The sequence below is a fragment of the Haemaphysalis longicornis genome, unplaced genomic scaffold (genome assembly GCF_048455015.1).
Source record: "Haemaphysalis longicornis isolate Haplotype H1 unplaced genomic scaffold, Haemaphysalis longicornis Haplotype H1 scaffold_7, whole genome shotgun sequence".
Classification (NCBI taxonomy): domain Eukaryota; kingdom Metazoa; phylum Arthropoda; class Arachnida; order Ixodida; family Ixodidae; genus Haemaphysalis; species Haemaphysalis longicornis.
This window is the reverse complement of record NW_027526422.1, coordinates 151,792,117-151,815,020: the sequence shown is the minus strand read 5'-3', so window position 1 is coordinate 151,815,020 and position 22,904 is coordinate 151,792,117. Positions and strand designations below refer to the sequence as shown.

General features: G+C 47.4%; 1 protein-coding gene across 1 annotated transcript in view; it reads right to left on the bottom strand.

Annotated features, from left to right (window-relative positions):
- Positions 1–1,416: 1,416 nt before the first annotated feature.
- Positions 1,417–22,904, bottom strand: part of LOC144147137 (fatty acid synthase-like) — a 243,513-nt gene continuing 222,025 nt past the window's right edge. The window contains exons 19-20 of the mRNA XM_077679209.1: positions 4,196–4,417; positions 1,417–1,691 (exon numbers count right to left, since the gene is read on the bottom strand). Coding sequence (XP_077535335.1) covers positions 1,684–1,691; positions 4,196–4,417 — 230 coding nt within the window. The 3' untranslated portion in view covers positions 1,417–1,683. The remainder of the gene's footprint in view (positions 1,692–4,195; positions 4,418–22,904) is intronic.

Here is a 22,904-nt window from a genome sequence, read left to right as displayed (position 1 = left end):
AGAAACTCTCCGAAGCGACCACAACATTGTCCAAATAAGTGTCCCACTTACTCGGTCATCAAAAAGAAACCAATCAAACAGGCCCACGACAAGTATAACGAACTGGCCGAATGTGCGTAAACACCTGCAAGAAATTGACACGAGTGGCATCCCCCTTGCTGAATGGAGTGACGTCATCTTGGCAGTGGTACGAGAATACACAAGAAACATAACTCGCACCGAATCTAATTCGTACATTTACCGGCACCTCATTACCATCTGGGGAAAGCGCCGTGTCATTGTCAAACGCTGGAAACGTGACAAGCAGAACAGCGTGCTCAAAGAATGCTTTTATCGCCTCAGACACGAAGCCCAATTGTATGCGGACAAGTTACCCCCCCAGAATTGACTTCAAGTATGCAAAGGGGTCAACGGCGAGCTTCATACGGCAATGGTATGCCAACTGTTTCGCACACTACTGGGTGCGAAACAGTTCTGAAACTCGCCGGAAGAAAAAAAGTGCGGGTAATAAGCCTTTTTCCACGGCTCTTATTTAATTTGACTAACCTTGTGCTAACAGATAACATCGTTGTGCTGCCCATATATCATCATATTTCAACCTTATGTTTTTACGTGACGCCGTATTGTATACTTGACTTTGATCATGGCCAAGAATACGATCGTTCGAACGATCTCTTTGCCTCCATAAGCGGTATTTCGGATCTTACGTCTCTACTACTCCCATCTGCAATAGAATCTAGCGTCGGTACACCTTTTTTCTGTAAGGCGATGTCCTGTGGAAGCATTTTACTGAAGAAGGTAATGCATTCCAGAAAAAACTGAAAAAACATAAAGAATAACCGCGAAAATGTGTTCCTTAACAACAATACCAAAAAGCAACATTAGAACTAAGACCCACCCTAAATCACATGAACATAAAAGTTCCTATAAAACGCTGATACAAAGGTCGTGGGTTCGATACCCGGCCGTGGCGGCCGCCTTTGTGATGGACGCGAAAAGCTTAAACGCCCGTCTGTACGAGATTTCGGCGCACGTAAAGATCCCCAGGTGGTCAAAATTAATACGGAGCCCGCCAATACGGCGCGCCTCATCGCCTGCGTAGCCTCGGGTCGTTAAACCTAAAAATCAATCAAAACGGTGATACACGACTGTAAGTGAAATTATCTTGCAAAAAGAAAGTACAAGAAAGAACTCACTCGCCCTAAAAATTTCGCCCCTGGGTATGTTTCAAACATATTTAAAAGCCATCCAACCTGAATAGCTGTGGTGGGTCTAGTGTTTATAAACAAATTAAATTAAATAATCAATAAATGCGTCTGTGACATCGCTCACAATAGCCTACAAACTATGCCACAATTTTTGCAAACAGTTGAGCTCACGGACAAAGAAAACTCGAAATGAAGTGTAGCATTCTGTTTACTTTTTATTGCCTTTCATTCGGCGAATATTTCATGAAGCCGCAACAGGTCACAGCAGGCATGGCGGCTTGCCGGGTACATATTGCGTGCTCTTCAAGATGCTTGTGCTATACCCAAGAATGTATTTTTCACTTCTGTGGGTCGAAGTAAATAATGTTTTCTCACTTCAATTGCTTGCTTAATATATCCGTACACCTGATTCGCTCCTTGTCAAACAATGAAGCTTTTGTGGTCCCCCTCAATCACCTTGACGTCGACGCCGCCATCACAGAACTGAAAAAAGATTGCAAGTACGGTTATTGGATGCTTTGTAGTTAGTGTTCCAAACACACAGTGTATAGAATATCCGGATGTATTTGTATTTGTTACTAAAAAGTCATCCACACATTGTTAAAACCGAACGCGAACTGCAAGCTCACAGCGAGGGGGCAGGAGCATCGTGTCTCAACAAATAAAGTCTCCCAAAGGGACGTTGTGGATAATATAGTCGTTATCTGGTTTTAAACAAAAACTTCATTTCAGAACCGAAGGAAGGTTCTATAAAATGGATATCCGAATATTGACAAACTCGTTTATTTTCTCAGGTGTATTGTAGGTGCAGGTGTACTAAGAATACAGTTATTATGATGTTAACTGCACGCCAGCATTCAAAAAGCCGAATCAAACGGAAACATTTGAATAACTACAAAGGCACATTATCTTTAATAATTCGAGCTTTCTTCTGCGTCCGCCATCTGCACAAGCAATTCCGTGGGACATACGACAGCGTGAAACCGCGGCTGGTAATTCGCCCCTCTTACACAAGTTTACTTTATATTTGACCTCACTGTTTGAATTTCCCTTAAAAATGAGTTAATTGCTAAGAAGTAGCCTTGTCGGAGTGGGATATGTGCCTTGAAATCCCGGCGTTCCAACACTACTTCTCTAAAGTGGAGAAGGGCGGCGAACTTGATATTGTTCCCTGTTTTAAAGAATAGTCATACAGCCCCATTATCTTGAGGCCGTCGTCAATGCAGCCTTTATTTTGAGGCCGTAGTCAATGGTTGTTCCGCACCCGGAGGACATTTCAGTGGCTCTTTCAATAGCCGATCTGAAACCAAATGGCCGATAATTCCGTGATGCCGTGGACCTCCGGGTTCTCAGAACGGCTACCGTGCCTGTAGCGCTTGATGGTAGCTCCATGAACCGAGAGAAAACGCCACACCTGAACGAACCATTGTCAAATGCGGCAAAGATAGTCTGGGTATCTTAGCATTCTTTAGGTATCCCTAAGTTTGGAACAATGGGGACGGCGTGGTCATAATTCGTAAGTTGTTAATCTGTTATTGGATATGGAAGTTGCTCATCAGTTCTTTTGAACAGGTTTAAGAGGGCAGATTTTTCGGGGGAGGACTTGAGTCCTAGGCCTTGCAGATATTGTTGGGTCACCCAGATGGCTGCTTAAAGTGCATTTTGCTCATCGCCCGGAGATCCAGTAGAGACCAAGAGCATTAGGTCGTCCGCGTATATAACATGGTGTATGTTAGCGATGGCTTTTGCAGGGGTAAGTGTTTTATGCTGATGTTGAAGAGTAGTAAACATACTACCTGCACTGGCGGAGTGCCCTTTCGTATGGTTTAGAAGGTATCGCATCTAAGGTGAATAATGCTCATTGTAAGCTTTCACTTGGTGAGGAATGAGACAAAGTATTTGTACGTGTGCTCGCCACAATTAGTAGGTGCGAGGCCTTGAACAAAGGCATGGGGCGAAACGTTGTTGATAGGCCGCTTAATCTCAAGGGCAAAGGTAGATCGCTCACTGTGGTTCTTAAGGTTCTACAATAGTTCCTTTTGAAGCTGTAGTAGTATGTCTTGGGATGATAGATGTGGGCCGAAACGGTACAGCATGTCACGCAAATAGCCGTTGTCTTGAATGCAGGGCGAGAGCCGGTTGTGGACCACGTGTTCAATAGTTTACCGACATATGAACGTACAGAAATAGGCCTTATGTTCTTCGAGTTCAAGGGTTTGTCGGGTTTGGCGATGACAGCGACATCCGTGTGTTTCCGTGGCGGGGTAAAAGAACCCACGAGCCCACACTCATTGATGAGGTTTACAGTATTTTCGAAGACAGCATGGTCGATGTTTAGCAGTAGTTATATGGATATTTTGGCCCATTCCTTCCTTCCTTCCTTGGCCCGACATTGAGTGGTGTTGCTGGTCAACTTCACGCTGCCGCCTTAATTTCGGCAAAGCGGAATGACTCGTCTAGTTTGGGGTTCGTTATATTGATATTAAACCAACAAAGCCCAACACAGATACCCACGCATGTATAGCGTAATCTCCAAAAAGACGATAGTGTAACAAATTCATTGCCGTGGCACGCAATCTTGCGATATCGTAGTTCTAGAATGATTAGTAGGCAAATTTTATCGCTATTTTAGTAACCATTATTGCACTAAGGTACAATAAAATATGCTACGAAGTCAATGTGATCCCATTATTGCTTCTGAGCAGTAGAACACTGACGACATGGAGACCAGCAGATAGTGGTCTCCATTTAGAGATCAGCGAATCATCGATTGGACAGCTGGACTGAGGAACCACACCCATTTCTCTACGAGATAAACTTTTTCTACTAGTACTACTCACCACGTCCGACCTCGAACTTCTCGTAAGATTCTTTAACCGGTTTATAAATCAATGCTGAGGAAGGATGACTACGTTGTAAATTCCCAGTGTCACAGACGTGTGGTGTCTGCAACCGCACTGCGTCAGCCTTCACGTCGGCAATCTCACCTTCGGTTTTCAAGCCTGCAGTTCTCTTTGCTGCTATACACACTCCTCCGCTGTTGCTGATCTCCTGTAGACGCCTAATGCTAAGCCGAAGAACCTGCTGCATAGACAGCACGATGTCGTGGTCTCGCTCTAAGGTTTGTTTTAGATCCACTCCAACGAGTGAATCCATGCCCAGCTCTCCAAGGCATGTGTTCGGGTTTATGCTTGTTAAGTCCCTTAAACCTGAAAAGAACGAGTATGGAAGCAGGTTTTACGATGCAGCTCTCCCTTTGTTTTCTTAAGTTCACAGTGCTACCAGCATCAAAACTCTTGCGAGTGGAATAAGACCCATCAAGTACAAAAATACGCTTTAAGACTTCAGTATGCAGTACCAAATTTAGCCCTCGAACGCCGATGGCTAAATGTAGGGTCATTTGAATTAAATACTGAATGTACCGCGGGTTAGAAAAGTATTCTAAAAATTTTTAAATCGTGTTTTAAACTGTGACATTATACATTTGGAGGAAAATATTCTAATAATTGGTGGAGCAAGTCCATGACTAACTAGATAGCACTAACATTTCCGTCCTCTTGTTCGAGTGAGCTGTCTTTTATGTTTTTATTAGTGTTTTATGAAAACGGTGATCGGCTCTAGAATGTTTTGACTCGGTATCTTACAAACTACTAAATGCGAGTTTGCGTAAATTAGAGGCAGTTCGGCACCCACATAAATGTTTTCCAAGTATCATGAGATAACTAAATCTTACCGTTCCATTACACTTAAAGCCGATGTTTGCTTCATTGAATGTCAAAATCTCAATTGTCTAACGTAGTAGTGCTCTAAGGACTGATTACCACCTATTAGTCGTGAACGCGAACCGTGAACGACGGTTTGAATGCTTTTGAGGGTAACAATGAAGGGATATAGTTACGTAGTTGCTATCAAGTGGCGGAAGCTTCGGGAAATGTTTTCGGCGCTGCAAATGTTCCCCGAAGTCTAGAAGGAAAGACGAAGTGAAAACTTGGAAGAACAGTGACGCTGCTCATTGCATAGGAAGTAGAAGTGAGCTGGTTCGGGTCATCTGTGAAATTAAAACTGCTGACCTTCATGTCCAGCCTCACCCAGTCACTACAAATAAAGTTATCCCTTCAGTTACTTTCGTAGACTTTAGTGTAGGTTCGGCGTACGCTGGACCCTTACTGTGACCTACGTGAGCCTGGATGAAAGAGGCATACCGGTAGACTCCTCCCCGAACACATCGCCATGGCTTCTCAAGTTCTAATCATTGAGAGAATAGAATCTCAGATGGACGCGCCACTGTTAACTGCGTCTGCCCTGGCTGCGTTAACTGCGTCTAGCCTCACTAGCGCGAACCGCTGAAGTTTTCAGCTATGGACGGCGAAGATGCCAGTGGGGCTGGTGCACAATCAGCGAGTGCGGAAATATAACCACTGAGCTCGGGTGAGGCAGTGAGCCAATGTTGTCTTCGTTGCTGACACTGCAGTCCTGTGGTTGGAAAGCCGCATGGACGAATTTGCTACCTGGGAGCAGTTCGTTGACGAAAAAACGTGATTCGTCTACTCGATTACTACGACTAAAAAGGCCGAACAAACCAGCTCACATTCCAGGTGAACGCACACGACGTACATTGAATAAGTTATAGAACTGTGCAGAATTGTCTCTCCCAAAGTGTTACACAAGCACGAAGGTAGACGCTTGCTGAAAGATACTGAAAGACATCGGTGACGATGTGCACAACATCCTGATCGCCAAAGATCTGGCCTCTGCAGCTGACATGGCACACCGTTGCCACACATTTGTGGAACTCAAGACTGGGTGCATTACACAGAACTATGGCCTGCTTCTAAACGTAGCAATTTTTTGCCAGCGTGGGCATCAGCGCGTTGCTGACATTGCTGTGGTCAGGGAATAACCCGACGAAATAATCTAGTAAGTGGGCCGTGTACACAGGCCCTGTCTGTAGGCCGATATAGTGGCTGTGAACCAACAATGCTCCTCCCAAACAGCACTTGCTACCGAATTTTCTGCATCGTGGATTCGGACGACCTGTGGAGACTTCTGCGTACCGTTGTGTGTACGTCTGCCTTCTTTGCGTCCACACCAAAACTAATTAAATCTCAGCTTGCCGAGACGGCCTGTAAGACACGTTGTGGCCACTACCTACTTCCGAAAGCTGTCACCACCAAATCATGCATGTATCCCACGGCAACCGAGGCCCCTTTATGTTACAACAGCAGTCTGTGTGGCCACATCGTAACAGTTATCCGGAGGAGCCAGCAGCGAGGACGTTGATTACCTCCATGGTTAGCGACCTCGCGGTGGAAGACCATTCCCTAACCCCTGCGCAACCGCTTCAGCAGCCACTACAGCCGACTGTGACGCGCAGTTCGCCAGCATCAGATCATCGAACGCCTGCACCGCCTTCGTGACACGCTCGCTCCCCGGCCCAGTGTAGTCGCTTTCATTCTCCACCGCTGCGAAACTAGCTGGTGCTACCTACAGGGGTGCGTTCGCACAATTATAACCTTCGCTGGTTCCTGCGAAGGTTATTCCCCTGCTGGTAATAATGTCGCCGAGCGAAAAAAAGTTAATGTGAAGTGTCTGAATACTACTGGGTTAAGCGATACTTCTCCGCTGCTTCGGTGATGAACATTTCCTCTAAAAACTTCCGGGGTGAAAGTTATGTTTTTGTTTTACAGTACTCTGCTTTTTCTTGGGGTAGGGGTAGGGATAGGAACATTACGCCTTTGAGATTTATTCAGCAACCGCTACACTCGGCTACAAGCATTTTAGGACAGAGTTCATTATGCTGTCGCACGCAACTCATGATGTGTTCCTGCAACGAACGTTCTGTGCGCATGCGCAGAAAAACTAGACTGCGGAGCCTGGGAACTTTCCTTCTGGAGTGAAACAGTACCTGCTCTTGTGGAATATGAGTGCGAGTAAAACGAAGAAGTATATGTGCCACGGCGGATGTTCATGTTCCAGTCATGACTTCACTGTCTGCAGCCGTTTCCACTTCACGGGAGTGTGCAAGCCGCTGCAGCTTCGTCATTGGGGCCGAAGGATATAACGCCGGGAAGAAAAGTTGCTCGTGCGCCAGCTGTTAATTTTAGCGATAGTTTTCGGCAGGTGAACACAAATATAGAAGACGCGTGGGGCTTCGGCAGCGGAACGCAAAGCCATCAATGAAGACACACCAGGGACGCTCGGGAAGGATGTTGTTCCAAATTCGTCCAGCCCGTGCATTGCTGTATTAACTTGGTTCGAAAAAAGAAAATTATATATGTTTTGCGTTTACGATTACCGACTAAACACCATTACTAAAATGGATCGCCCCCGAGTTGATACCGCCACTGACTGCATTTAATGAGAAGTGCAGTTGTGTTTCGTTGTTCTCCCGTCTGGTTACTGAAAACACCAATCTATCCGTTGGAGAATAGCCTGGCAGCCTTCGTTACTCCAGATGTCGTTTCTGAATTCCGTGTAATGCCTTTCGGCTTATGCAACGCACCAGCCACATTTGGGCGATTTATGAACCGTGGCCTCCATGGCGTAAAATGGCAAATACTTGTGGCCTGCCGTAGCGACACCATAAGTTTTGTCAAAACACAGCGAGAGCAAACAATAGTTTTGGCCTTGTCCTTGAAACCATCACGTCGGCAGGCAGGATTTTTAGTACTTATAAGTGTCGCGTTTGGTTAACTCAGACGAGAGTGAAAGAATCCGTCAGTATAGGGCATCGCACTCAACCATATTCACCATTTAATGGAGGGGTGCATGATCTATAGAACTATGTTGGTACTCTCCCCGATTAATTCGAAATTTTGGCAAGGTCGTTGCTCACCCTCTCACCATTTGCAGCAACAAACCATGCCCTTTTTGTGGACTGCAGAATACGAGTCCTTATTTCAACTAGTGCAGTTCTTGCTTACGTCTGGCCCTCCTTCGCGACATTCCGGCCCAGTAGCGCCTAGAGGATGACACCGATGCCAGCCTCGCTGAAAAGAACGGCGTACGTTGCTGGCAATGCGAAGCACACTTTCACAAAGGCGACGGGTTAAACTAAAAGAATGTCCGTGGGGGTTTTCGCCAATCAGATGTTCCGGCCTTACCTACAAGGAAGAAAGTTAACTAAAGTCATCACCACCCTAACTCGCTATGCTGGCTGTTAGGCCTCCGTGACTCAATTAGTGATCGCGATAGTTAGGAACTTAGACTAGAAGACCACGACTTTTATTTTGCACAATAGCGGTCGCTGGAACACCGATAACGGCGGTTCGTCAAGTATGTCCACCGAGGCCACTCCACTCCGTCTGACGGCGATGATTTCGATGACTGCCTGCCTACAGTTTGTCTGAAAGGCCTTGACGGCAGCATACTCGCACTAGAGCGGCGGAAGGACCCCTCGCTGACACCTCTGTTAAGTACAGACGAGAACCCTTCATCTACATAATTTGCCGCACAGGACGATTTCCTGTATAAAAGAAACTACTCAGTGGATGGGGAGCGACCTGTTATCGTCGTTCCAAAGAGCCTTCAATATGGCATCCTGCGTGCCATGAATAACCCCACGTCGGGAAATCTGAGCTCCTTACGTGCACTACATCGTATCCGCAACCACTTTTTCTGGTCTTGCTTGCGAAGGAACACGCCACAGTAGGCATTGAGCTGCCACCAGTGCCAGCAGCAGCCATTGCAACAAATTCGTCTTCCGTGAGCACCATTCAACAAATCAGGAATTGATTTGCTGTACCGTTTTCAAAGTCTGCACCTGGACACAGGTGGATAATCGCGTGCAGCCTGTCTCACAAGGGGTTCTGCTAAGGTCACGTATGTGTCTTAGGTTAGTGTGCGCAGTGCTATAATGCGACATGGGGCACCTTGCGTCGCCATGCTTGAATTTGCGGGAGGAACATTCACCACATAACAAGCTACCACCATGCAAAGAAACGAAGTCAAGGAGAGCAGAAGCCGAACCATTATCAACATGCTGTTGATGTATGTCGATTTAAAATACAAGAATTGGGTTACCCTATGGCATTAAGATAACTACGGATAGAACACTTCCAAACAATAAATGCCGGATAATAGAGGGGCAAATTCCGCACAATTTATTCATCCACTCTTTTCTTTAGCGTACCACGAACATTTATTCGGTCGTCCAAACAATTCGCCGGCCCGAACAGGCCCCGCACGGGGCACCTTGAGTAATCATGGTTACGGTATTTGTGACACCGCGGACCCCGGGCCACCATACTCACGCTGTAACCGACCGTGGTAATGCGTTTTAAGGTGAAGGGTACAAAACCTCAAACAGTGGCCGTCTGATCCAAGGTCAAGCTCGGCCGGATGGGCTCCCTCTCTGTTTATCAGGCGGGGAGCTCCGGGACCTCTCAAGCTATCAGAGTAAGGTTTGAGAAGAAAGTACCGCCGTCTCCCTGCTTTTATACTATGCTATATGGTATTTTCAACCCCCCCCCCCAACCGTGATCGCTCCCTGAAAAGGGGCCGCACCGAAGTATCTTTTCCCACATTGCCATCCTTAACTGTTCCGGAACAGGATCATTCTTCTCGATTTCTTGTCATGGAATCCCTCAATCCAGCCCACCCTCTTGAATCCCAGTCTTCTTGATCGCCAAATATCTTGAAGCCATAATAGAAAAATCGTATCAGGCCAAAAAACAAAAGACTGGGGAACTGCTTATCGAGGTAAATGACAAGCACCAGCCCACAAAGCTTCTAGCTCAGACTAGACTGGTTGATCTCGACATCAGGGTCACACCCCATCGGAGCCTCAACAGCTCGTAGGGTGTGATATCCGAGCCAGAACTTCTGAACGCAACGGATGCGGATCTCCTTGCGGGCTTGAAGGATCAGGCCGTGACTGCCGTGAGACGCATCACCATCCGCAGAGACAAGCAGATTCCCACCAAGCACATCATCTTGACCTTTGATCGTTCAGTACTCCCACAACATATAAATGCAGGTTTTATCCGGTGCGAAATACGTCACTAAATTCCGAACCCACGCCGCTGTTTTAAGTGCCAGTGGTTCGGGCACGGTACAAATTCTTGTCGTGGCTGAACAACTTGTACAAAAAGCGCGGCCAACATCATCCGAGCGACAATTGTAATTGTACATCTAGCACCCTCACTTGTGTGAACTGCGGGGGGCCGCATGTAGCGTACTCGCGTAAATGCGAAAAATGTCAAATTGAAACAACGATCATAAACATCAAGGTCCCTGAGGACACCTTCCCAGAGGCGAGAAATTGGGTCGCCTCTTTCCCCCGGGGAGCTACGCCGACGCAGCTCGCCGGGGGCAGAGTGGTGTCTGGTTTGCACAGGGACCCAGTTCAGCGAGACTGACCTGGTCCCTCACCCGCCCCCCTCTGGGTTGACTCAGGCAGCCCAACTCGTCACCACGCCACTTGCTGAGGCAGCAGCGGTTGTGGGGCGAACCTCTTCTGTGGGGACCGGTGCCGCTCCTGCCCCTGCCTCACTGCCCTCCAGTGCGTTGGAGGGTGCCGAGGAGATGGACACCGGGGGCCCCGCATCAGCTCCCACCTCCACAGCACCGCCCGTGGGAGCTCTGGCGCATCCGGTGCCCGCGGCGGTGGTGGCTTAAACGAAAAGCCCCCCAAAGGGGGCCCAGTACAGGGGGCCCGGTCCGTCGGGGCCCCCTCTGACATCTGACGAGGAGATGTATGCAGGGCCGTCCCTGCATGCAATGCAGCGCAAAGAGCGGTCCCCGACGTCCAAGACAACAGAGAGGCCCACAAAGCCCCTTTCGAGAGTACAAGCCCCGAAAGACGACACATGAACACACACACACACACACACACACACACACACACACACACACACACACACACACACACACACACACACACACACACACACACACACACACACACACACACACACACACTGCATTCAACCTAAAATGGAAATAATGGGAACAGAAAACATAACATCATTCAGTGAAACTGCAGAGGCCTCCTTAAAAATCTTGACGATTTGTATGAGATGCTGCATGTCAATCAGCGAAGCGTCATGTGTCTACAAGAAACACACCTCAATTCCAAATAAACAAATTTCTTTATTAGGTACTATTCAGAAAGGAAAAGGTTGACTGCAGACACTCATCGGGCGGTGTGGCCATTGTCCCGGAAATCAGTAGCATGCCACCCTCTCTCTAAACACTGTCCTTGAGGCTGCAGCAATCCGTACGACAATATTTAAAAGGTTGATAACGGTATTCTCCATTTACATCTCCCCCAATTTTGCAATTCTGAGCTCCGTTTTCGATGCACTGGTTGACCAGCTACCCGAGCCATACATCCCCACAGGCAACTTTAATGCGCACAACTATCTTTGGAGCTCCTCGTGAACGGATGCCCGAGATCGTCAGATAGAGAAGTTTCTAACATCCTCTGGAGTTTGTGTTTTCAACAAAAAACAGCCTACATACCATAACGTAGGACACAATATATACTCGCATCTTGACTTGGCTATTGGTTCTGCAGTTCTCTTTCCATGTCTTGAGTGGGGTGTGTGCACGGCCCCATATGGTAGTGACCATTTCCCCACTCCCCTAACGTATTTAGGTACAGGCCCAAGCAGTCCATCTTCCTATGAGAGGATCTAAACTACACCACACATCTATAAAACACCTACACGTGGAGGAAGCCGCCCAAGACATCACGGCGCACTTTCTCGACGCTTGCCAAAAGTCCATTCACCAGGCCTCCAGTGTGTTCAGCAACCCAAGAAGGACCTGGTTGAACGAGGACTGTAGGCGGGCGCGAGAGGCCGAGAACAAGGCGGGGGATGTCCGTCGCCGGTACCCCACATCGAATAGCCTCATTTCGTTTAAACGGGCAAAGGCCTTTGGAAAGAGTGTGCGTCGTTATTCGAAAAGGGAGAGTTGGCGCGCCTTCCTCACTTCCTTCAACTCATACACAGACACTCACAAGGTATGGACGAGAATACGTAAATGTAAAGGACAACATACACATAGCCTGCCCCTGGTCAGTACAACAGGGGACATACTCGAAGGCCAGGCTAACACACTTTCACAACACTTCCAACACGTTTCCAGCTCTGCACACTACACAAACACTTTCTTGAAACATAAAATGCTTGTAAAAAGAAGTCTCTACATGACAATAACAGGTCAAAATCTGCTTACAATTCTGAATTTACACTCTATGAGTTGAGGGCTGCCCTGAGCACACGTAAATCTTCAGCTCCAGGCGCAGATAAGATTACATACACCATGACACAACACCTACACCCAGATACTCTTGAAACATTCCTACACCTATACCCCAACTTATGGCTTTCGGAGCACATTCCAAAATCTTGGAGAGAGGCTGTTGCAGTGGCGTTCCTGAAGGAGGAGCAGGACCCTTCTTCTTCCGGCAGTTATCGACCCATCACCCTCACAAGCTGCCTGTGCAAGCCTCTCGAGAAGATGACCAACAGGAGACTTGTGTACTTCTTAGAGTACAATGGTCTTCTGGAGCGCTGCCAGGCACGCTTCAGGGCGGGGCGATCTACCAACGATCAAGTCGTTGCATTAGAGGCCTATATAAAAGATGGCTTCCTCCACAAGCAGTACTGTATAAAAGTATTCTTTGATCTTGAAAATGCGTATGATACTGCTTGGTAGTATGTTATCCTCAGCGATTTGAAGTCCTTTGGCATGTCGGGTAAGATGATGAACACGCTTGCCAGTTACGTCTCTGAAAGAACCTTTGGTGTAAGAGTTGGAAGTGCACTCTCTAGGGTTCATGTGCAGTAAAATGGCGTGCTGCAAGGCGGAGTTCTGAGTTGCACTCGGTTTCTTTAAAAAATGAATTCACTAAGAAGGGCATTGCCACCATCAATTTCCTGCTCAATCTATGCAGACGATGTACAATTATCCTTTAAGTCTTGTACCCTGTCTATCTGCGAGCGCCAAGACAAGCTTGGTGTTAACAAGCTAGCTCTCTGGACAGAAAGCAACGGTTTTAAATTTAATCCAGTAAAGTGTAGCTGTGTTTTGTTTTCGAAAAGGCGTGGGTGGGATCCAGACATCAAACTCAATGGTGTCTCAATTCCAGTTAGAAATGAGCACAAGTTTTTATGTCTAGTCTTTGACGAAAAGCTCACATTCATTCCACATTTAAAACAACTTAAACATAAATGCTAAAGGATATGACTATACTCAAGGTTCTCGCCAACTCTTTATATGGTGCTGCCAAACCAATTCTTTTACGTGTTTTTACTAGCCTGATAGGTTCCCGATTGGACTATGGAAGTGTTGTTTATGGGTCACCAAGTAAAACATACCTCAAAATGCTGGACCCAGTGCTTCACCTGGGGCTTCGCCTGGTATGTGGCGCCTTCCACACTAGCCCGGTCGAAAACCTCTATGTGGAGTGTAATAAATGGAACCTACGTTGTCAGCGAGCATACACAGATCTCCTATATGCTTTTAAAATTTCATCCATGCCTCACCATCCTTTTAAATCAGTTTTTTAGGATACATTTATGACTGAACTCCAGCTAAATTGGCCATCGTTCTCTGCGCCCTTCTCTTACAGAGTTAGAGAGTGAGCGTCAGAGCTTGCTGTCTCTTTTCTAGATACCATCCAAACTTGTGTAACATATTTTATAGCACCATGGCATCTCCGCCCTGTATTATGCGACACCTCTTTCACACATATAGATAAAAACCGAGCTCCCAGGTGTGCTATTCTGCAGCACTTCTTGTATTTGCAGAAGAAGTATCAGTGTTCTGAATTTTATATGGACGTCTCTAAAACTGCCACCTTTGTGTCTGGCGCAGCGCATGGACCCGGCCTTAATGTCACTAAAACTCTGAATAGTAATACTAGTATCATCACGGCAGAGGCCTATGGTGTGCTTCTTGTTGTTAATCATATACTTCAAAGCCACATCGCACAATCCATTATCTACACAGATTCCCTCAGTGTTCTGCGAGCATTGTCGTCAACAAAGTCTTCGAAAAACCACGTTGTCAGTGTGATCGTAGAGGGTATTATGTCCGTGTATGTCCACAACTTTGAACTGGTCCTTTGCTGGGTCCCTGGCCACTGTGGTATAGCCGGGGATGAAGCCGCGGATCGAATGGCTGCTGCTGCTATACTCTTGAATGCAGTAGACATAACCAAATTACCCTACACCGACGTGAAGCCACAAATCTGACAACTTCGCAAAACATGGCAAACACACTGGAGTGAATAAACAGACAAGTTACACGTAATAAAACCATACTCGGAACCATACACCACCGACACACGCAATAGATATACAGAAGTAGCCTTGGCTAGATTACGGATAGGGCACACACACGCAATGCACTCGCACCTGCTCACTGGACCTCCAAGACCTCTGTGCAGCAGGTGTGGAGAGGCCCTGTCTGTGACCCACATCCTCATACAATGCCAGGGACTAGACCCCAGACGACACGCACACTTCGCACAACTATAAAGACAACACATTCCGCTAAACACATCGTACTTTTTAGGGGACGAACCTATAAGTACTCACAAGCGTACTTTTAATTTTCTTAGTGATATCCAGTTTTTACACCTCATCACTTACCATGCATTTTGACACCCTGGCCTTTACACCAGTCATCTACATTGTCTTTTGTGTCATTTCACATATTTTGTTTACGTGTACTATCTCTTCATCCTTATAAAATAACTTCATTGGCGCTCTTCGCCCTTAGTCTGCCTTGCGTCATAAAAATCCCAACTGTCGTCGGACCGAACAGGGCCGCCGGATTGCTTGACTTCACCATCCTCCTTGCGAGTATCGAATGAAAAAACTATGAAAGACGACATCCTGGCGTTACCTACGCTCCAGGAGACATTGTGCGGCTTTGGACACCTTTTCAGAAACGCGGACTCCACCAGAAGTTATTATTCACGTACTCGGGTTCCTTTGTTAGGCTGAGCCTTTCAAGCGATGTCCATTAACATTTCTCAAGCAACCCCCCAAGGCCCCTGTTCCATCCCGTCGCGTCGAACAACTAAAAGGTCACCTTCGTTCAGCCTACAAAGCTGGAAGAGTAACTTTTTTTATATTTTGGGAGGCTGCTACGCAGTTGGTATGAAGTGTACCACGCGTTAGAAAACGTTACTGGGTGATACAGCTTCCCCGCCCTCTAACGGAAAGTTTGGAAGGACAGAGACGGTGCTTGTGCTAGAGGAGTTTAAAGTCCACGGATTACGGACATACCGCTGGTGCAACCCTGAAGATCTTCATCTCTCGCCTTGCCAAGTCACACTAAATGACCCCAACCACCCAGGTACACCAGGAACAATTGTCATGGTTCAGTGGTAGGATTATAGGGTTGTGTTGACGGATCACGTGGACAGGATTGAAGACGAAGAAAGGGAGGACAACATTTGAATTTCCCGCTGAGAAGATGACCACATGTGAAACGGCAGGAATAGCCCACGTAAACCTGCGGCGAATAGAACATCGCCCGTGGGGATGAAGTAAAGCAGCCAATTGATGTATCCAGCGACCCCCGGGAGAATGAATTTAAGTCAGGTACACGCTGGGTACACGCTGGATGGGGGGGGAGTGCAAAACCTCAAGAGCAAGCAACGCAAGAGGCGGACGGTCTGGGAGGAGCGAGCCACGTGTACGTGGTCAGGGCTCGACAACACCTCGCAAGTTCTGTCTGGAGCGGGCCTACTGCGCATCGGTCGCAGCCTTGAGTCGCACCCCCGACATGTGCGTTGGCAGTGACGTTCGGGCGCATGCGTCTAGCATCTACGCTCGTCCGCCTACACTCTGACGGTCCCCTAAACAAAGACGCTTCCGTATCTTCTGGGGTGCGTTCTGCTGCAACAGTGACGGTCCCCAGGAGAGGGAATGCCTCCTGCTGCGCGTGTACCACAGGGGTAGCCACAGAGGAACCACGTAGGGACGGGCGGCGTTGACACCATCCCCACAACGACCGCGCGAAGCGACATCAGCAAGTCTGCAGCTACGACTGCAGCTACGACTGCAGCTACCAAAGCGTGTCGTCCACGCTACGTCTGCGCCACTTCCGCCCTGCCAACCGAGGTAGGCCCGGGCAATATGGACACGTAGTCGTAGGACACTTGCTACAGGCTCTTTGTATAACACGTCGAAAAAGCGATACCTAGGGCTTAAGAATACTTATTAATGAATGATTAGGGGTTTTCGCATTTTAGTGTGGAAACTTCGTTGTAGTGACTTTTGGTTTGGCTTGAGTATGCGCGTAATTGTGATATTTAGTTCTGGCATAGTGTGATTTGGTTTTTGCTGGGTCGTTAGCTTTATTGTTTTTCGCCCGTGAAATAAATGCGCGTTCTGTTAAACCAACCAGTGACTCTCCCTGGTCCATCTCTCTTACCGGGCCCAGGCACCCACGTGACAACGATGCATGTAAATTGCAGCCAATGGAAATTCGTAAATTGGCCGGGATCGTACAACGGAACCTGGCTGGCCTATTGACATCGGTCTGTTGACATCGGAGCCAATTTGCAATTCGTATATAGGAGCTTGTACTTCTGATGACAACTGTCCAAGTAATTGGCGAATGCCCTCCTGTGGGTGCGAGGCAATTGTCGGTGGGTATACTGACGGCATAGCAATAGCGGAATTTATGCAACAAGACTAACTTCCTGGCAGCAGCTACAATCATCACTATCTAATCAAACTACGTGGGCGTATTCAATTAGCCAGTTACTATTGCACCTGTTGTAGAAGGTCACTCTCTCAGGGAAATAACTTTCAATATTCCGCCAGTGGAAAACTCATACATGATGACAAGAATTCACCCGGAAATTTCGAGTACCTTAGTTCACCAGAAAGTCGCCCGGTCACTTCTACTTTCATATAGACAGAGCAGAAAAATTATGGGTGCATTATGATTCGAGTGAATGCACGACCGCCGGAAATTTGTTGAAAGCCGACTTGTGTATATAAGTATTTTTCCTTGCGTATACTGAAGTCGGCTAGAATTATTCAGCTTTTCCACGCATACGAAAAGGCTGATGAACACTTTCCGCAGGAATGAAACTCTCTGTAATGTTCCCAGACGGATACAGCGAATATCGCTAAAAACAAAAAAGACAGCCAACCTCTTCGCTAGTGTATAGAAGTGCCCTATCATTAAGAAAACACAGAACACCACACCTTCTTCTCAAAAAACCTGGGAGTCAACACTCGCCGGGGCGCTCCTGGAAGACTAGCGGAAGCTGATCGACAGGGCCTGGAAAGGGAGCCCTAGATTCCCCCTCTGAACTCCATCTTTCTCTATAAAGTTTATGATCATCACAATTTTTAACCGAACGTTGTGCTGATGACGACGGTGACGACGACGCTTGCACCCGGGTGCTGCTTGTCATTGTGAAATATCCTGAAAGGGGACGTCAATTACAGTGTTTTGCTACGCACTTATAGACAGTAGACTCGATAAACGGAACTTCAAGGGACCTAAAAAATTAGTTCCGTTTAACAGGAGTTTCGTTAATAGACGTGGATGTGTGAAAGTTAAAATTTATGTAGGTACCCACTCTTAATGCCATTTCATGGAACTCTAAACACAAGAAGGCGAATGTAACTGGTAGTGTTTAGCAAGAAAAGTACAAGAGGTTTAGGCACGGTATTCGCAAATTTGATTTAGCAACAATGAGTCGCTGTGCACAACCAAATGCATCAATTCGTTTTGTTTGAGTCCTTGCAACTGCATCTTCATGGAAGCTACAGGCCTCAACTTCGCGAGTGCTGACGAGCCACCGAATTTAGAATAAGGCAACGCGACAATAAAGCTCGAATAGCACCACGATGGCACAAACAAGGCGGCAAGAGCTGAGCCCTGTAACCTCGGAGTCTTGAATCGAGACCGAACAACTGGAATGAGAACTGCAATGTTGCATTCATTGCGCTAACACGGCTGACCACTAATTAGTCGAGGCTTGCGAGGCCAACGAGGCTAAAAAACACATGGAGGAAGAAAGAAAACAAAACAGAAACAGCCGGAACCATAAAAAACTGATTCGTATACCAATGGGTTTCACAAGTTCCATTTCTGGCTCCGTTTACACGGGGACGCAGAAATCTTAGTTGCGTTTACCGAGAGCTTCTTGACGTTTTCTGAATACAAAACCAACCAACTTACGGGCTAGTTGTCCGTTTAAGGAGGAATTCCGTTTAAGCGATTTCCGTTTATCGAGATTCTACTGTATACACAAAAAGTACTATCTATCGCAAAAATCCTAATCGTCTTCAATAATGATCTAGGAACAATGACTCCGCCAAGGACAATGCGTATGAGGAAGCATACGTCGATACCCGCGAAAAAAGTTCTGTTGAACAGGAACCGATACTAATTTTAAGGTATCTTTCATACAAAACATTTCATAGCACGGATTAGAATCGGTTGGGGTCACCTACGCTCCCCATAGCAAGTGAAATGCATGCAACACATTTTTTGGAACTCATTTTCACCACTGGTACGAACTAAACCAACATTTTGTTTTTTTTATCCATTGGGCGTCTTGGTATTTTGGATGCCCTGTACAGTACTGTTTGCCGTCTGCGCTTTTAAGTACGTCGCTCTTTCAAACGCCTCAGTCTATATTGAATTGTTTTCATTTAGCCCACAATTTTTTCCTTTCCTTATTATTTTTTTCTATATTTTTGCTAGTCTTCACTACATGAATCTACGTGTATATAGGGTATATGTCTGACCCCCAGATGCAGTAACCTGTAGGGTCATTAGGGATAAATGAAAAAATTGTAACACATTTTCTCTGGAAACAGGAGTGCAGACAAAGCTTCACCTCTATGAAAACTAAACCACCCGAAATTGAAACCCAATGACCCCAAAAACACAACAAAAACGCTCCTACCAATCGCAAGCAGGAATAGCCGAAATGAAAACGTAAAAGCATTCATCCACAAAACGAAGCCTTTTCATTCGCTGAGATTTACCTGAACATAAATACCTGGTATACATTATTGCAGATTCTTCTTCGGTGGTTATCGCGAACGTTTGCGTTCCGTAATGGCTGCCCGCCGTTCCGCGTAGCAAACCACGTGCCGCCCACCGATGCCGCGGTAGGCGGTGAACTGCCCGACGAACGCGAGCAACCGCATTTGCGATGTTGCTTTATGTACACGGTGAGGATGTTGCTGATGTAAGCTCGGGCTGGGGCCCAATCAACACTTTATGCCTGGCCACCCCCTCCAAGTGGGTACGCGAAAAACACTTCAAGTGCATCATCATTAGCATCATCAATAGAGCACGTAAATAAAGTTCCTTTGCCCCAAGGCGTTTCAGCGCATGCCACCAGCGACATCGTGTAAGCCAGCACAAGCTTCGCTTCGAAATACCGTAACAATGAGGACCAAGTGTAACGGGTATTATATAAGGCTTGACCTTTTGATTTACATTCAATTCACCTGCGAGTGCCTCTTTAACAGATGGAACGTGTTGTGTCTTTGGTTGGCCGGAACGTTCGCGCCGGGACCACAGTATCATCGGCACCCGTCAGCGTAGCAACAAGTGATTTATGTATACACGCCCATCCCAGTCCCCGTCACGTGCAGCGCCACCAGACGGCTGCCTGAACACTGGTGACAACGAAACACCTTCTTCCTCCAAGAACTTGTGTAGCTTCGCAAATTCAGATGGGCTGGTGCAACTACACAGCGGCCACAACGTTTTCCCATAACACCATCGTCTCGAGGGTCACTGCCGACGTCTGGTACTACTTTCGGTGCAGTGTCCGGTATGCCTGCGGCCGGGTTTCCAAGAGAAGCACCCTGCGTTGTGTTGGTAGGAACTGCAGGATCTATTTGATTCTGCTGTAAGAACCCCGACAGGTGTAGCCTGTTACGCAGCAGGAATGCACCTTCACCAGACTCTACAATATAAGAGCGAGGTCGTGGGCCCTCACCTAACAGTGTAGCTCGAACAACATTACGCCGAACCCCCATTCGTTCTCCTGTCTCTAGTAGAGGCAGCGGCCTAGCCCGAGAACGCTGGTTGAAGTTGCAGTTGCTTTTCATCTTGTAAGACGCATCACTCGTGGCTACTGCGTCTCTACCGAGACAGGACGGTTGCAGCCAATGTTTTGTTTTCGGTATTCCAGTTCTGAGTTGCCTCCCCATGAAAAACTGAGCGGGGCTCAAACCATTTACGCCCAGGGTATCTCTGTAGCTAAGTGGAGCTAGATGTAAGTCCTTGGATTTGCCAAGGATTTGCTGCACTGTGCGGGCCATCCTATCAGCCTCTCAGTTTGATTGAGCAAACGCCGAACTACTGGTCACAAGGATGAAACTTCAGCATTCGGCAAACCTCTTGAGCTTATACAATGAAGACGGTGGCGCGTTATCAGACCTCACAAGTTCCAGGACACCACGTCGAGCAACTGTGCTCTTGGGCGTCTCGACGACCGCAGAAGCTGTAGGCTATCGTAGGGTAATTACCTCAGAGAAGCGGGAGTAACAATACACGTGGATAAAAAACGTCTGTCTTTTTCTGTGGACGAGATCCATACCCCGAACATCTCATGGGCGACGCGGTATTTGTGTAAAAACAAGTGGCTCCGCTGGCCTGGTTTACTCGAATTCGTGCACACTATTCGCATCGGGTTACCTTGGGCCTAATCTTCTTTGCAACCCCCGGCCACCACACTGAATCTCTGGCTTTCGCTTTGCACCGGATTATACCTTCATAACGGTCATATGGCACACTCAGGACAGCTGGTCTCAAGGAAGCAGGAACCATGATGCAGGGACTTTGGAGCAGAAGACCATCACAGACTGTGATCTCGTTACCTACCGCAGCACACTTCGTCAAATAACAGCAGCTTCTTTTCCTGGGGCCAATCTCTTTGGGCTAGAGCATGAAGGGATGTGCACTCGGCATCCGTGCTTTGGGATCTCTTAACGTCATTCGGTTTCAATGCCAAAGTTGACGACGCGTTGCAAACAATTTCGGCTGAACACAAATATGCCGTGTCAAACAGGAAGGAACCTTCGCTGGTATCCTCGAGAGACCGTCGGCAGTTGCTAGTATTTTGGCTGGGACATACTGCATGGTGAACTGGTAGTTCATGAGCTTGAGCCGCAATCTTTGGACACGAGGAGGGAGCATGTCCAGTTTCATATTGCTAAACAGAGCTACTAGGGGTTGATGATTCGTTTCCACGGCAAAGTTTATGCCACGTACGAACCTAAAGGTTGCCCATGTCGCGCCCAGAGCTACCTTCTCTGTCTAGCTATACCTCTTTTCTGTGGTGGTCCTGGATAGAGAAGCAAATGGCACTGGTTGACGCTCTCCTGAAGGTTGCGTTTGAAGTAAGACCGCTCCTTGTCTGAAAGAACTGGTATCCACCGATAATGGTGGCGTAGGAGGGGTGATATTTAGTCATGCACCTGTGTTATAGCAGCAGTTGTTTTATCTTGCTGAAGGATGACTCTTGTTCGTGGTGCCATGACGAAGCATTTTCTTGCTCGGGAGAGCATTAAGGGGTGCCACAATCTCGCAGATGTTAGGGAGGAGCCTAACTAGTTGGTTCACTAACACGAGAAGGTGCTTCACCAAGTCTGAAAAGAAAGGCGGTGTCCTTCTGCGCTTCCATGTTCTTGATAACCTCCAGTTTCTCTCGATGAGGCGACCACATTTAGGTAAAGCACTTCGGATACACCAAGGCAGCGCTTATCTACATTTAAAATTATTCCGCCTTTAGAGAGGAGACACGACTTGCTCCAAGCGCGACTCGTGCTCTTTCTTGTCGGGACCGAAGACAAGGATGTCGTCAATCATTATTGCGACACCTTCCTGACCCACGAGGATCCTCGCCGTCTGTTTCTGAAAATACCCTGTGGCCGATTTGATACCAAATGGCAGGGGACAAAATACAGTATGCCCAAAAGACGTTACAAAAGCTGTCAATTCTTAAGAGTGAAGAAAGCTTGACCTGTTGAAACCCGGCTGCAGCGTCGAGCTAAAAAAACGTTTTGCGTCGCCTTTCAGACCAAGTACTTGGTCGACGGTTGGCAAAATGTGGTTTTCTCGAAGCATAACCTCATTCAGACCAGTCAGGTCAGCGAAAGGTCGGTAACCATCTGAGGGTCTTGGAAGTGCTACGAGTCCGGCACACTAAGGTGTTGGCTTATATATCCGACGATTGAGTCCTTCGGCCTTCATTCTGTCAAGTTATTGTCGAACCACCCTTTGAAGTGGGATGGGGACACGTCTAAGTGCGCTAAGCGAAAATGGGGTTGCGTCGGGTTCGAGTCTGATTTGGTACTCATCTTTCAGTGTGTCGAGGCCCCTAAACAGTTCCGCATGAAGGCTCTGCTGGGAAGTCGCTACATCTCCTAGGAATCTGACGACCTGTAGTTCCTGCAGGCCGGGAAACCTTGTTGTGGAGTAGTGAGCGTATGCACTACATAGAGCTGCTGTGCACGTCCTTACCCTTGCCACAATAGCTGGGCGACGTACGGTTCCAGTACACGAAAGCGTTTGCCCTCCTGAACCTGTCGACAAGTTGTCCACTTTGTCGAGCAGAAAAGGTAGTGCAGGGAAATCAGCTGGCACTACTAAGATTTCAGCACCAAAGTCCAGCATTTCATAGGCCTTACAATTGTCCACCATGACGTCCCCGTACTCACCGTGCCCGGGTACGAA